The sequence below is a fragment of the Globicephala melas genome, chromosome 4 (assembly GCF_963455315.2).
Source record: "Globicephala melas chromosome 4, mGloMel1.2, whole genome shotgun sequence".
Lineage (NCBI taxonomy): Eukaryota > Metazoa > Chordata > Mammalia > Artiodactyla > Delphinidae > Globicephala > Globicephala melas.
In genome coordinates this window covers 12,589,649-12,604,658 of record NC_083317.1, presented here as the reverse complement: position 1 = coordinate 12,604,658, position 15,010 = coordinate 12,589,649, and the positions used below count along the sequence as shown (strand labels likewise).

The window sequence follows — 15,010 nt, the reverse complement described above, 5'->3', positions numbered from 1 at the left end:
TTTCCTCAGAAGAGGTCAAGACTGTGACTACTGAATCACTGAGGTCTAAAGATACAGCATTTCATGTTAGATTTATTTAATAAAAAGATCTTAGGACTTGGTCTTCTGGGTGTTGAATAGAGAAGTCATTTCCTCTTCTCAAACTTCAAGTCAAACAGTATCGAGGGAGGTTCAAAATATACGGTAATGTGCTGGGAAACCAGCTCTTTGGGGGGGGAAGAAATCCTGATTTTTTTAGCACGTGCAAAGTTCTCTGGTGAAAATATTCCTAATCGTGGCCAATTTGAAGCTAACAAGGATTGAACAACTGGCTCACAAATTCCTGAAATTTTAACCATGGGCTCTCAGCTCCTGCACACCCTGGCGTTAGACAAAGAGGCGACTGGTTGAAGATTTCTTTCATGTCTCCTCTCTTATTTGACAAGTAAACTCAATTGTTAAGCCACTAAACAGTGTGAATTTCATACCATAGGATCACTTTTAAACAGGTTTTAAAGTAGATATTTCATCCTAGGTAGTCATTAAAAATCAGGTTATAAAGGAATGTTTAATGATGCAGAAATGTTTAAAATATTTTTATTAAAAACAATATGACAAGAACAATTCCAAATTTGCATATAAAACAAGGATATACTCCAAAAAGTGAATAATTATTCTAGTTGTGAGATTGTGTGTGGGTTTTATTTTGTTCTTTGTACTATTGCTCTACTTTTCAAATTTTCTGCAATGTTCATGTATTTGTAATTAGAGAAAGAACTAAATCCAGTGTGTGTGTGTATATATATATATATATATTTTTTAATATGGTGTTTCAGATTTTTTTCTTTTACATCCATACAATCTTATGGGTAGACTGGCTAGAAGACTAAACCAGATCCACCCTATTTAAACAAGGCTAAATCTTTGTCACTTGTTTTTGGATGCTTTACAGCTTTCAAAGTACCATCATAAGCATTGTCTAATTTATCTGATGCAAGGGAAGCAGGTTATTATACTTCATTTTACAGAAGAGGAAAGAGGCTCAAAATGACTAAATGATTTGCCCAAGGTCACATGGCTAATAAAGCAATCAAAGGGGGGACTCTAGCCCAGGATTTCTGCTACCCCTGAGATTTCCCTCAAAATCTCATCACGTTGCTCATCAGGGGCCCTTCTCTCAGGAAGTTCCTACTGAACACCCAGACCCATCTCTGCAAGGAGGCACTCTCCTGGTTTTGCCCATTTTAAATTCCGGAAGCCTGACTAGAATCACCAGGGAGGGCGCACTCCATTCAGGTATCAATCCTACACAAGCAACCCCCAGAGCAAGCGCTTCAGCTTGGAAGTTTATGAACATAACAGGATAGCTTGCTGAGAACAGCAGAACCCACACTCTGGGATGAAAACCATGTACAATGTTCGACACACATGCATTTACAATGATCTGTAAATGTCATGTAACAGATCCTGATACTAGCCTCCATAGCTTCTCCCTAAAGGACTGGGTGGTACCCTTTCACAGAGATGGCTGAAGAAACAAATTCTGGGTAGATCCTATCTGAAGCCTCTTTGGTGAGTCCTGCGCAATTTGCACTGGAATGTCCATGTCTAGCTTCAGGACGCTTACTCCTGCTCATGGGCAGTGCTTTGCCAGGGCTTAGTAACCAGAAACAACAGCGCACAGCATTATTCAGTGATAAGGAATAGAAACAACTCATTCCTCAGGTCGTAGGTTTTAGTATGTGGCTATATAAGGCAAGTTTAAAAAAAAAAAGTAGCATTCTGATGAGACATCATGCAAAGCCAGAAAAGCCAAGCCACCAGCCTTCAGGGAACAGGTGGCCTCAGGAGAGGCTGGCCCGGAGTGTGGGAAAGGCCCGTCTCCTCCTAAGTGCCACAGAGCAGCACACAGGGAGGATGAAGCAGTCTCACGTGGACCCCTCGAGTAAGCAGTGTGGGAGCCTCAGAGCTCTCTCTCCCATGGTGATAGCAAGGCCATCCCTTCAGTGACATCACGGCAGAAGCCAGATACGGACTGTGCCTTACAAGGAGATATATATTTTATAAATATATATTATATATATAAATATATATATTTCCTGGGATTTGCTTTTAGATGCTTCAGCAAAGACCCTGTGATACGAATGTGTGCGAGCTCTCCACCTGCACCCCAGGGACGGGTAGTTAACTTCATCTGAAGGACCCCAACTGGAGATAAAATTCCAGGGGTGGCGAATTTGCAGGGAAACACTAATGAAAGGCCCACACTTGGAGAAGCCACAAAGGCACTTGGGCTGTTTATTTCCCAAACCACCACAGAGGCTTGCTTAGCACTGTGGATATTAGAAATTACTCTTCATTGGTGAAATGAGTAGTTTTCAAGATGTATGGATTAGCTAGAAATTCTGCCCCAGAATGAACAGGGTAAAAGGAATTAGGGAGCCAAACTGCCTACCTCTTTGGAATGGCCCTGAAAGTGACTGTTGGAGAATTCTGTTACCCGTGCAAGCAGAAAGTTAGCTGAATCTCGCTGTTAAAATACTCTCCCACCTGTTCTAAATGAACATCCACGCAAGTGCCACCGAAGCACCTAAAAGGACAGGCCCCTGGGACTTCCTCAAGCTCACTGAGGCAGGATGACTGTTTTGTTGCCAGCAGGTGTTGAGAAGAGACCTGGACGGCTCCCTAATTTCAAATTATTAGAGGCTGCTGACAGATACATCAAAAAAGAACTCAATAATTGTGAATGATCAATGATCGAGTCAATTTGACTTGGGAACTTTTATATGACAACTTTAAGTCTCCTCAGACATAATCAGGGCAGTTCTCAAACATGCTGAGTACTAACATTATGTGGCCTCATGTCCACTCGAAAGCAGAGATGGCCTGGGGAAACGTGGGGTTACCTTGACGGTCCTAAGCTGGACCCTCACGCTGCCATGCCCAGTATATGTGTAGAGTTCATGACACCAGGATTTCTGAGCTCAGGTAAATAACTGTTTTGGAAAAATCAACTGTAAAGCACTTTGTTTTAATCTTTATTTTCTCCCTCATTATAAAAACAACATGTGCTTACTCTACGCCTTACATTATAGAAAACTGGAAAACTGAAAACTTCCCCAGAACCCCACCCTCAGAAATGATTACTACTCGTTTTGGTAAATATTCTGCCAGGTTTTTTTGGCATATAGTAGTAAATAAACAGGGTCAAGTGGAATTCTACCGCCACTAGAATACGTGCTATTCTGCTCTCGTGTAAGGTTTTGAATAGTTCTGACAAATAACTCAACTGACCAGTTTCTCCACAGAGCTGTACGCATTAGTTTTCAGAGGAGATTCAACCACACAGTGGGTGGGAAAACTTCTAAGATTTTCTTACCACTCAATATTAAATATTGTTCGAAGTATTAAAGGTGAAATAAAGTTTTAAAAAAATAAGAAATAAAGAATAACAAATTTGGTACTGAGGAGAAAACCGTTCAGAAAATTATGGCGGTTTATCAAAATAAAAACTACTAAATTTCACTTCCAGGAAGTATCACGACTTTAAAATTGGAATTTAGGAAACAATCATCTTTTTACCATCAAATACAGCTGGAAAAGTAATTCTACAATTCTTCTCATTTGATCAGTTGATCAGTTCAAGAGAATGTAAAGTACATGACCATTTTGAATTCTTTCAGTTCTAAGTGAAGTAAGTTATAACAAGAATTGCTACATATGAAACAACTGTCCATCAGCGAAGGACTCCAGAACGGGAGACTTGGAACAGATTTCAGCTTTTGCAGCTGGTAAAGGGCAACTTTGATTCAACCTCCCAAAGCTTTGTTTGCAATGCTGTCAAAACATCTTCCATCTATTGAATTGAAATAAGAATATAAAAAAAAATACATGATTAAAATCATACATGGTTAAATACGATTAAAATATTCATCATTAATACAATTTCTGAATATGTTATGCATTACACACAGATAGTAAGTATTTAACAGAATTCCATTTAAATAAGACATAAGTTTATTAACAGTAGTTCTCAACCTCCAATCTGTAGCTTTTTTATACATTCATCACTATCTTGCCTATCTGTGAGAGGATGTTAACATTCAAAAACAAGGCTATTTTTACCATGAAATAATGATTTAAGAAGATATATTTCTATTTTAATAGTTTTAGAATATATACTACATTGATTTTAGTATGAAATGTCTTCTTTATTATTTTTTTGATATAGCTTTAGCTTAATTTGTAGTTTGGCTCCCCCCAAAATCAACTTTACTAACAACTGAAATAAGTAAGTAAGAATAAAATAAAATAAGCACTCTCTTCCCATGAAAGTGCTGAGGTCAAAACAGAAAACACATTAAGGATTATTCGCGGAGGAGCACTTGATCACTGACTGGAAGTTGTTCATACAAAGATACAAAAAGTGCAGAACAAGATTACCTGCTTCAGAGATTTTTCTATTTCAACTCGGCTTTCAAGATTAAAAAGCTCTTTATCTTCTGACACAATTTGCTTTTCAGAGGACCCTAAAACATAACTGAAGTATAATAACAGTACAGAGTTAAAACATGAAAAGGGAGTAAATATAAAATTTACATGAATAATATTAAGGGAATTCCCTGGTGGTCCAATGGTTAGGGCTCTGCGCTTCCACTGTAGGGGACACAGGTTCGATCCCTGGTCGGGGAACTATGATCCCACATGCAGTGCAGCGCAGCCATAAGTAAGTAAGTAAATAAATAAATACAAAAAATAATGATATTAAAACCTGAATATGTATATCAAACTATATATTAGTACCAAGTAAACACATAAAACAACTACTTTTGTTAATAGCAACCTACATAGGAAGCTGAACTACATGAAATCATGTTTTTCTCCATAACAGCTTTGTCCGAGAGCCCTACATATTTCCCAATATTATAAGTATTTTGTTATTGGAAATCAACTTGCTCTGTAGTAAGTTGGGTGGCAAAACATTACCACTCATGGTTCAAAATTCTATTTTAAAGTTTTAAAAGATCCTGAAGAAGCCACTGCTTTATATCACTTTTTTTTTTTTTTTTAATGTAACTTCTCAGGAACATGTGCATTTTCAAGTTTGACTTTTAGTATATAATTTGTGTAGTCAACTCTTGATTACCTAGATTTGGGCAACATCAACAGTTATCCTGTAACTTATGTTTTGCTCCACTCTCTGGGGTGATGAGATGCTGTGGTTTAGAAAATACAAAGAACAGAAAAATTGGCCTGGTAATGGAAGGAAAAGAGGCCCAGCTTTGGTAACAAATAAATCTAAACAGTAGGGAAGGAGGTGCTGGTATTTCTCAAAGAAAGAAACTTGACTCTTTTGCGTTTCTTTAGTAGAAGTCTTTCCTTACATGTTAACGACTTCAATATGTCCCTTCTTTTGTCAAATAAGAACAGTCTTCTCTTGGAAACCCAAGATTAAATTGATTAAATTTCTGAAAAATGACACGGGAGGTAAAATTGCAGAAGGCAATTAACATCCTGTTTAGAAAAGAAAAATGAGATGGGGGAAAAAATTAAACGGTATTGAGTAATTTATAACACTGTAAATAAACATTACAGAGGGCATCCACTTCTAAAACAAACCAGGTTCCTCGTCATTAAAATTCTGCCCCAAGAGGTATTCAATTGCTCGGGAAAAAACAGCTTCAATACTATGCCCCTCTATGGAGAAATCTTCCACACATTTTCTTTTATACAGATATGCATCACTTTTAAAGTTTTGTACCAACCGTACTGAAGAGTTCACGTTGTTTATACCTGTACTCTCCCCCACATAATTCTCACAAATCTTAGTAGAGTTCTCATGGAGATTAAGGGAGCAGTTGTTTGGGCCTGGGTCTTCTATTTAAAACCAAAACAGATCGGATCCCTCTCTAGGCAGGCCTGCCTGCTTTACGTCAATGAGCAGTGCTTGCTATACTATTCTCTTGTGTAAGGAATATAAAAAGTTTGCAGATTTTATCATTTTGACCTAAACCTGTCTAGTTTCAAAGAAGGTGGCAAAACTGCAGTCATCAAAGAATAATTAAATGAAAAATTATAAGAAGAAAAATACTGTTTTAAATTCTTTAAATTCTTTAAAGAGAAACGAAATACCTCGAGTAATGAAAGTGTAGGCATTTTTTTTTTTTCTTCTTAAATTGTTCTTCTTTCCTGATACTTAAGGTTTCCTAGGCATCTTTAAAATCTTAAGGGTTACATCTTTTCCAGGATAAGTGAAAATACACTGGGGTCAACTGATTGTTTCCTGTTTTAAAAAGGCTAGTGAATTAGAGGGCCATTAAGATATCTGTCATCAGACCCTAATTCACCTGGTCTCCTCACGCTTTTTAGAAGTCTTGAAAAATGAAGGTACTTCCTTGCATCTCTCAAAACAAGCAGACAATTATCTACCACCCTCAAGGAAATAGTTGGACTTTGTATTTCTACTTTTCCAGAACACCAAAGGGACTTCTTTCCTGACCATTTCTGTCCTATTTCTTTATGATATTCTAGGAGACTAAAAACTAGAGGGAAAAATAAAATGGACAAAATATATTGATCCACACAATGGCTTTTAAAAAAAATCCTATTAAACTAAATTCGATTGTTAAGAAAAACAACGTATTTTTACTCTGAAAAATGTTCTCAGTGTTTTCTCCTACAATTTAGAATGACAGATTTTTCCAATAGCAAATAAATCGGGTCCAAACAAAAAAATCACTAGCAGGGCTTCCCTGGTGGTGCAGTGGTTGAGAGTCCGCCTGCCGATGCAGGGGACACGGGTTCGTGCCCCGGTCCGGGAAGATCCCACATGCCGCGGAGCAGCTGGGCCCGTGAGCCATGGCCGCTGAGCCTGCGCGTCCGGAGCCTGTGCTCCGCAATGGGAGAGGCCACGACAGTGAGAGGTCCGCGTACCGCAAAAAAAAAAAAAAAAAAAAAAAAAATCACTAGCTTTATTGTCAGAAGTTACTTAAAAATATATTTTAACCAGTGTTGATTTAGTTTTGATGTTTTCATACCAATTTCTCTGGAAGCAAGTTTCTGAGAGTTCATTTATGAGCTATTCATTTATACATCAAACTTACCTTTCAATGGCTTCGACACTGAGACAGAACAAGTCCCTCTTGTAGTCTAGATTCTTGGGTGTGCACCTGTATACGTAGCCGAGGTTGAGTGAACATCCTGCGCAGTACAAAGTCTCCAGGATGCTGCAACAAGAAATGCCACTGCTTTAGCAACTGGTTATAACAAAAATCCCACTGTTGAGATCCATAAACACCTAAACATTTAAGTTGCTAAAGTATGTTACTCTGACCCTACTAAGTCATATGTACAGAAGAAGGAAAAAAATGATAGTAAGATGCTTACATCAGAAATGTAGACAGTCGCCTCCAGGCGGCACTGCCTTAGGTATCCAGTGACAAAGGGAATGTACAAAAGTGACGAGAACAGGGTGTACTAACGTAGTGTTTTCCTAGAATGCAAATGCCTCAATTCAGTATTAAGAAAAATTAACTAAAATTTTGAAGTAAGACAAAAAGATTCTACATGTCCTTGTAATGTTATATTGTCCACCAAGGATCATTAGCATTCTGGGGAAGGGATAGGCAAATTTTTTTCTGTAATGATCCAGAGAACAAATATTTTAGGCTCTCAGGCCAGATGGTGTCTGCTGCAACTACCTGCCTCTACCACTGTTAGCACAGAAGCCGCCACAGATAACACATAACTGATCTGTGTCCCAATAACAATGTATTTACAAAAACAGGCGCTTGGGACTTCCCTGGCAGTCCAGTGGTTGAGACTTCGCCTTCCAGTGCAGGGGGTGCGGGTTTGATCCCTGGTGGGGGAACTAAGATCCCACATGCCTCAGGGCCAGAAAACCAAAACATAAAACACAAGCAATATTGTAACAAATTCAATAAAGACTTTAAAAATGGTCCACGTCAAAAAAAAAAAATCTTAAAAATAAAAACAAACAAACTGGTGCTTGGCCCATGGGCCATAGTTTGGCATAAAGGATGGGTTCAGGTGATACAAGTAAATAGGACTTAGAAACACTGGTTCAGAGCAAGAGTCAATTCTCTAACAATCCTGATTATATATAAAGAGAAGAAAGTCTCAGTCTGCTGCTAGAATGTCTTTAACCTGCATCTCACAGTTGCAAATCTTTTAACAGTAGGAGAACAGACCTCAGGCTCAGAACCAGCCAGGCAATACTATCTCAGCTAGAATTTAATAACATGTGTTTTCAGTGTAATTACCTTCACAGTTACTTTCCAGTTACAGCAAATGACACATTTATGGCAGTAATATAAAGATTCCTTTTTAAATAAATTTAAATAAAAATTAGGAGTCAGTTTAATGAAAAACATTAAGTACATGATAGCACAGCTGTTACACGGATATGGCAAAAATGGTAAAGCTGACGTCAAAATGACCAGAGCTGGGAAGTAGAGTACACTCTGCAGGAAACAAAGACAAATAACAAAGCATCATCCTCGCCCTTACTAATCAGTCCTGCATCCTGAGTGAAGCTGGAACCTCCTCAGGCCTTGCTTTCTTCATCTACAAAATGAGAAGTGATCTAAGGCTGGGTTCTCCAAATTTTAACCACCAGCATGCCAACAGTACAATTTTTGTTATATCCACATACTACCTGTCCCATTATGAATTTAATTCTCCTTAAATAGTCATTTTTTAAATTAAAATACACTTCATTTGAATGGGACACTCTAACGTTACTAAAATTAAAAGCCAACATTTAAAATAAAAAATATACATGATCATTAATTTCTGTTCAACTGCCTGTGTCCCACGTATTCATATACATCAGTATGACACGTTTCGGGCAACAGTACTGGAAGGCAGAGCTTCCCATTCAGTTTGCTGAGGACGCCACTTGCAGCAGATGCGTGGCAGGTATAGCAAGATTCTGACCACTTCAACCACTGGAGTGGCAGCACAGGGCCTGCGAGTGCTGGAGGCCCCATGCTGCTGTTTCTGCAGCCCTGTCTGTTTACCTCAATAGGCCGTATACGTGTGTATGCATGACCTTAGCATTTTCTCTGGGCGCCATGGCATGAAAAAGGTAGGGAGCGTTCACCTAAAGCATCCTTTGGCTTGGAGAGTCCATGATACAGATATTTTCCTTTTCTATTTTTATTTTCGATTTTCTTCACGACAAGCGCAAACACCCAAAAAGGGAGTGTCAGAATGTGCCCTGAGAGGTTTAGAAACGCTTCCATCTCATGTCTAAAGGAGACCACCAGCACTCAAGAAGTGGTATATTAGAATGACTGATTTTATACTGATTACCATGAAAAAAGTTTTATCCCAAATCTTACTGCTGATGGTCTCCTTAAAGACTTTTATTTGAAAAATAAACATTTTCGCTAATGTACATATTCACATAGATATAGCCTTACTCACCAACCATTTTCATTTTTACGTTTGGATAGTATCTGTTCCTTATCCACAGAAACATTACAGGAAACACCTAGAAAGAAGAAAGTAACAATAATTTCTTAATGCCGTTTGTTACAATACACACGCAGACATTGAGAGAACTTCTAATTCAACTTTTATTTTAGAACCCAGAAGGCCAGAAAAAAAAAAGGCTCAAAAGTCCCACACACGGGGTAGTTTAAGACTAAATGTACAGGGTCTTCTGGAAAAAGAGCAGAATAAGAGTTATTTCCTTCCGTTCCCAGAAAACTCTGAAATTAACAAAGTGAATAAAAGTAGGAAGAAAAAAATTCAACTGACGGTAAACTTTGGGACAATTAGAACCTCAAATCACGGACTATCAAGAATATCCGCCAGACACAGTAAAACTGGGATCAACCCAAGGAAGAGGCTAAAAGCCTGTGCGTACATCTCCAGATCTCACACGCAGAGCTCGTTTCTCTAGAAGTAACTGAGAGGGTCCTCAGGAGCTCAGCCCAAAACCTTTTAGACCACAACCTGGACAGGGGTCACAGCTGAACCCTAGAAGCAGCAGGAAACATTCCCGTTTCCCAAGTTCAGAACACACTAAAGGCGGGGGAATCGGGAGCAGAGGGACATGAAGAAAGGACATCAGACCTACAATGGCCAGAACAGACTCTCGATTTCACCTCCTCTACAGTCTACCTTAACTCAGTAAATTCCACTTCCATCTACCCATCGCTCAAATCAGAAACCGGTATCACCCGATTCACTGTCTCCTTATACTTCTCCCTGCAGAGACACTCCACAGATAAACCTGTCAATTCTACCTCACAACCCTCACTCCAGCCCCCAAACCACCTCCACCTCCTCTGGCTGGACGGCTGCACTAGCTCCTCACTGACCTGCCCACTTCCATGCTGCTTCTTCTCTTCAGTGCATCCTCCAAAGAAAAGACTGGGTCATATCACTCTCCTGCTTAAACAACAACTCATGCACTAGAATAGATTCTCATTCCATAGAACAGCCTACAAGGCCCTAAATTTTCTGGCCCCTTCCTTCCTCCCTAAATATTATCTTTAATCTACCATTCGGTCTCGCTAGCCTCAAGGCCCTTGCACTAGCTGCTCCCTGTGCCTGGAAAAAGCAAAGAGCATGACACCAGAACTGAACATGCAGCCAAGTTGACATTCCTGTATAAAGACAACAGAAAGACATTTTCAAGCGCTCAAACTTGAAGCTTTCTTGGGGATGGGAAAACCACTGGTGAAGATTAATCAAATAAACCACACAGGAATGAGAAAGCTATTAATAAGCCTTCTCATTATTAATAAGAGTCCTGGACTTGAGAAATAAGTTCATAGAAACATTGTATTAAAGCTAAAGGACGATGCTATGGCTACGGAACAGTATGTAAATGTTATAAACCTTGACAAAGTAAAAACAATTAAACTAACTCCAATTGGAGCGGGGAGGGGAATGGAAATTAATCCAACATTCATTTTCTAATCTTTCACTGGGAGGAAGGGGGGGGTGTTAAATCAATTTGTCTAAAGCTGATAAAAAAGGATATTTATATATACTTTTTAAATTTTAAAAACTACTGGTATAGACAAACTAAATAACAGAATAGTGTTTTCATAGATAAAACAAAAGCGCCCACGTGATAAAGGAGAGAAAAGACGTAAAAACAGAAAGGATGGTAAAGATTTAGAACCAAACATATCAATATTATTTCTTAAAAATAACATAAATGTCAATGACATTTATGTCAATGACATAAACTCACCTACTAAAAGGAAGAGCTTCTCCTACTGTATCAGAATCAACCCAAATACATACACGTTGCTCTAATGGTGGCAACACTGGGAAAAAACCCAGATCTCTGTCAACAGGGGCAGACTGGGAGGATGAATGGCATCTCCATTAAAGATATCACTTACATGGTGCTTCCTATGTCTTCTGAGCACATGACACACATCAACTCACTTAATCCTCCGAATCACCCCATTAAGTATTATCCCCATTTTTACAGAGGAGAAAACTGAGGCACAGAGAGACTAAGTAGCTTGCCCAAAAAGACACAGCTAGTAAGTGGCAGGCCAGGATTCAAACCCATGCAGTTGAGGGCCATGATCTATACTGCCTCTCAGCAGGGGTACAACAAGAAGCTATTAAAAACGTGAAGTATATCTATATGCACTAATATGGAAAAATACTCAGAATATATGTGCAGAATAAAAAAGTAAGGATGCTTAACAGTATAAATAATATAATCTCAAGTATGTTTTGAAAAATTTACATCTTTAGGGAATTCCAAAAAATTTACATATTTAAACATGCTCATACATGCACGGAGAGTATCTGGAAGTATAAATGAGAATAAAGCATGTTGAACTCTGGGGACATGAGAGTGTCAGCATTGGGGGATAAATCCTTTTGCATTGATTTTAATAGCTGCAAAGGGTTAATGTCAATGAATTGTATGGGAAATGTATGTTCTTAGGCTTTTGTTTAACAACTGAAAGGGACTATCGTTAATTGCATCCTTAAGGAAAAGAGGTTCCAAAAAGTTTCAGGTTAACAGGTGGACACTGCTGTCCTCCTTTCTTCCCAATATATCCCAGGAAGGAAAACATTCCACAAATGTCAACGAATCGGTGGTGAATTTCTGCCATAAAATATTTACAGAATTCAAACAGAGCATAAATTTCATCTTGAAAACCACAAGTCCAAAAAGAACATACATTTTTACACCAACTCAGAAAAAATATGTGAACCACTCCCCTATACAAATACTATGAAAACAACAAAACCAGGAAACGTTGGGGAAACATAAAGGTTTCAAAAGATACTGGCTCTACCAGTTACCTGTATGTTTACTACATCCTCCTTCCTCTCCAATTTTGATAGGACTGTTGGTGCTTTTATTGCAAGTCTCCTTTAATTTTTTTGATACCATTATGTTCTGTCAACTCTACGGTTGTTAACACTTCAGACGGTAAATGTGTCCGCTGATACAACTATGAAGACTTGAGAAATCAACCCTGACATCCCCCGAAGGAAGCACGCAGCTTTAAAGCTTAATGTCCTAAACCATTAACAATACTATTTACCGATTAACAGCCCGCTAATTTCTATGAGGAGTAACACAGAATATCTACACCCTAAATGCTTACAACCTAGTTGGTCATTTTTTTCTAAGTAATGCTCACGACGACACTGATTCATCCACTGCTCTTCTGGGACGGGAGAACCTCAGAAAAGAACCTGTCACTCGTGAGTCCAAGGTGCAGGGATGACTCTCCTCCTCCCCTTTTTCTGGGACAGCTCACCATCTCAGATTTTTCTGCTTTTAAAGACCCTGGGAGGGTCTTCCGTGGTGGCGCAGCGGTTAAGAATCTGCCTGCCAATGCAGGGGACTCGGGTTCGAGTCCTTGTCCGGGAAGATCCCACATGCCGCGGAGCAACTAAGCCTGTGTGCCACAACTACTGAGCCTGCGCTCTGGAGCCCGCGAGCCACAACTACTGAACCCATATGCCACAACTACTGAAGACCGCGCGCCTAGAGCCCGTGCTCCGCAACGAGAAGCCCCTGCAATGAGAAGCCCGCGCACCACAACAAAGAGTAGCCCCCGCTCGCCCCAACTAGAGAAAGCCCACGTGCAGCAACGAAAAACCCAACGCGGCCAAAAATAAATAAATTTATTAAAAATAAATAAATATAAATAAAGACCCTGGGAGGCCCCGAAACACCTCCGCCTCCTCCGGGGCCGCCCAGGTGCGGCACACCCGGGAAGAAGGCGGTCCTAAGTCCTAAGCCCCCCGCCCGAACTGACAGCGCAGCAGGATGCAGTTGGTGTCTTCCTGGCTCGTCACCCAGCTCAGCGAGTCGCCCAGTGGCCGCCGGCAACCAGAGCACAGAAACACCAGCGGCCTGTCCTCCTCCTCCGCCGGCTCCGCAGTCTCCTCGCGCCGCGTCCTTTCCGTGCTGGCCACCGACGCGTCCCCGCTCACGCAGCTCCACATGCTCGCCCACTTCTGCAGCAGCTGGTGGCGGCTCGAGTCTTCTGAGAGCCGCTTGCCTAAGAGCGAGGAGTTGCTCCACTTGCCCTTGTCGCCACACGCACAGCTAGTAGAGGAGCATGTTTTGCAACAAGCCTGAGACCAAGGACCCGCCATTAGCTACAAATTGCCTGCGCCGCGGAGGGTCACGGGAAAAACGCCGTTGCGCGTGCGCGAGGCGGGGCGAGGCGGCGCAGGGGGAGGGGGGAGGGGCGGCAGGCAGCCTGGGAGCGCGCTTGCTCGCGGTGGAGCGGGGCCTGGCGGGGGAGTCACTGCGCCTGCGTCGCGCTTTCCAGCCTTAGGAAATTGAGGCTGCCCGAGATCCGCTCGCTAGGCTGCCTGGGGAGAGAGTGCTGCCTCTTACATAGGAGGGGAAGCGTCTTTGAAAAAGTTAGTCCCACCGAACTACATTACCAGCCCCTCACGGAGACCTTGGCAATGGTTACGAAAGAGAATATGCCGCCTATACACCACTCAGAGATAGAGGAGTTGGGGCGCAGTCCTGCTTTCTCCGGCCTCCTCCCTCTATGTTTCTGTGGCTACAGCCCCTCAAATTTAGCGTGCCTGAGAGTCACCTGGGAGCTGGATGGGACACAGATTTCTGAGCCCCACTGTGGACTGAAAAAACAATGCACGACTTAAAAGTTGAGAATTATGTTTTATGTGGTGGACTCGCTGAGGACTTCAGCCCAGGAGGCAGCCTGTCAGATAGTTGGGAGGGACTGCTCCAAAGAGGTAAGGAAGGAGCCAGGATACACAGGAGATTTTGGAAAAACAAACAAATCAACAACAACAAAAACAGGTAGTTGGAACATCAGATGATGTTGTCTTTTTAAATTTATTTATTTATTTATTATTTATTTTGGCTCTGCCGGGTCTTAGTTGCGGCACGCGGCACATGGGATCTTTAGTTGTGGCCTGAGACTGACCTTCATGGTTGTGGCTTTAGTTGTGGCATACGGACACTTAAGTTGCAGCATGCGAACACTTAGTTGCGGCATGCATGTGGGATCTGGTTCCCTGACCAGGGATCAAACCCGGGCCCCCTGCACTGGGAGCGTGGAGTCTTACACACTGGACCACGAGGGAAGTCCCAAATGATCACTGTTAATTAAAGAAAACCAGACATCTGAAGTTAATGCATTTAGCGCTTTTTTGTATATGGGAAGATGCAAGAATCTGGGCTCATTGAAATCAGGGCTGCCACAGTGGCTGATGGCTCGATAGCCAAAACATCCTTTGTTTACTCATATGGCAGGCACCATTCTTCGTCCACACCCCCTTCACAGATTCTCCATCAATAGGTCAGGATGGGCCCGAGAATTTGCTTAACAGGCTCCTGGGTGATGCAGATGCTGTCAGTCGGGGCACCTCCACGTTTGGTTGCCACTGCTTTAGTTTGTCTGCCTAACTTCCTTGAGGTGGAGAAAGCAAGTGTTGTTGGGGAGCCACCCTGTCACATGTTCCTTTTATGCATTGTTATTGCTCTAACGAGACCCCGGAAAGGGCCCCAGATCAC

General features: G+C 41.2%; 1 protein-coding gene across 1 annotated transcript; it reads right to left on the bottom strand.

Annotated features, from left to right (window-relative positions):
* Window positions 1-800: 800 nt before the first annotated feature.
* On the bottom strand, window positions 801-13,621 carry MIS18A (MIS18 kinetochore protein A). Its single transcript, XM_030880755.2, has 5 exons — window positions 13,266-13,621; window positions 9,430-9,496; window positions 7,083-7,205; window positions 4,423-4,519; window positions 801-3,835 (listed from the first exon to the last, which is right to left on the bottom strand). Exons 1-5 carry the CDS (start codon window positions 13,606-13,608, stop codon window positions 3,755-3,757), a joined length of 711 nt encoding a protein of 236 aa, XP_030736615.1. The 5' UTR covers window positions 13,609-13,621; the 3' UTR covers window positions 801-3,754.
* Between the last annotated feature and the right edge of the window lie 1,389 nt (window positions 13,622-15,010).

What these genes read in the sequence shown, in the direction of transcription:
- MIS18A (XM_030880755.2), bottom strand. Translation starts at nt 13,608, where the DNA reads ATGGCGGGTCCTTGGTCTCAGGCTTGTTGCAAAACATGCTCCTCTACT. An exon ending in CAACTGCATCCTGCTGCGCT is followed by an intron (nt 9,497 to 13,265) that starts GTCAGTTCGGGC and finishes TCTTCTTTCTAG; the next exon opens with GTGTTTCCTGTAATGTTTCT. An exon ending in TAGAAAAATCTCTGAAGCAG is followed by an intron (nt 3,836 to 4,422) that starts GTAATCTTGTTC and finishes TCAATTCAATAG; the next exon opens with ATGGAAGATGTTTTGACAGC.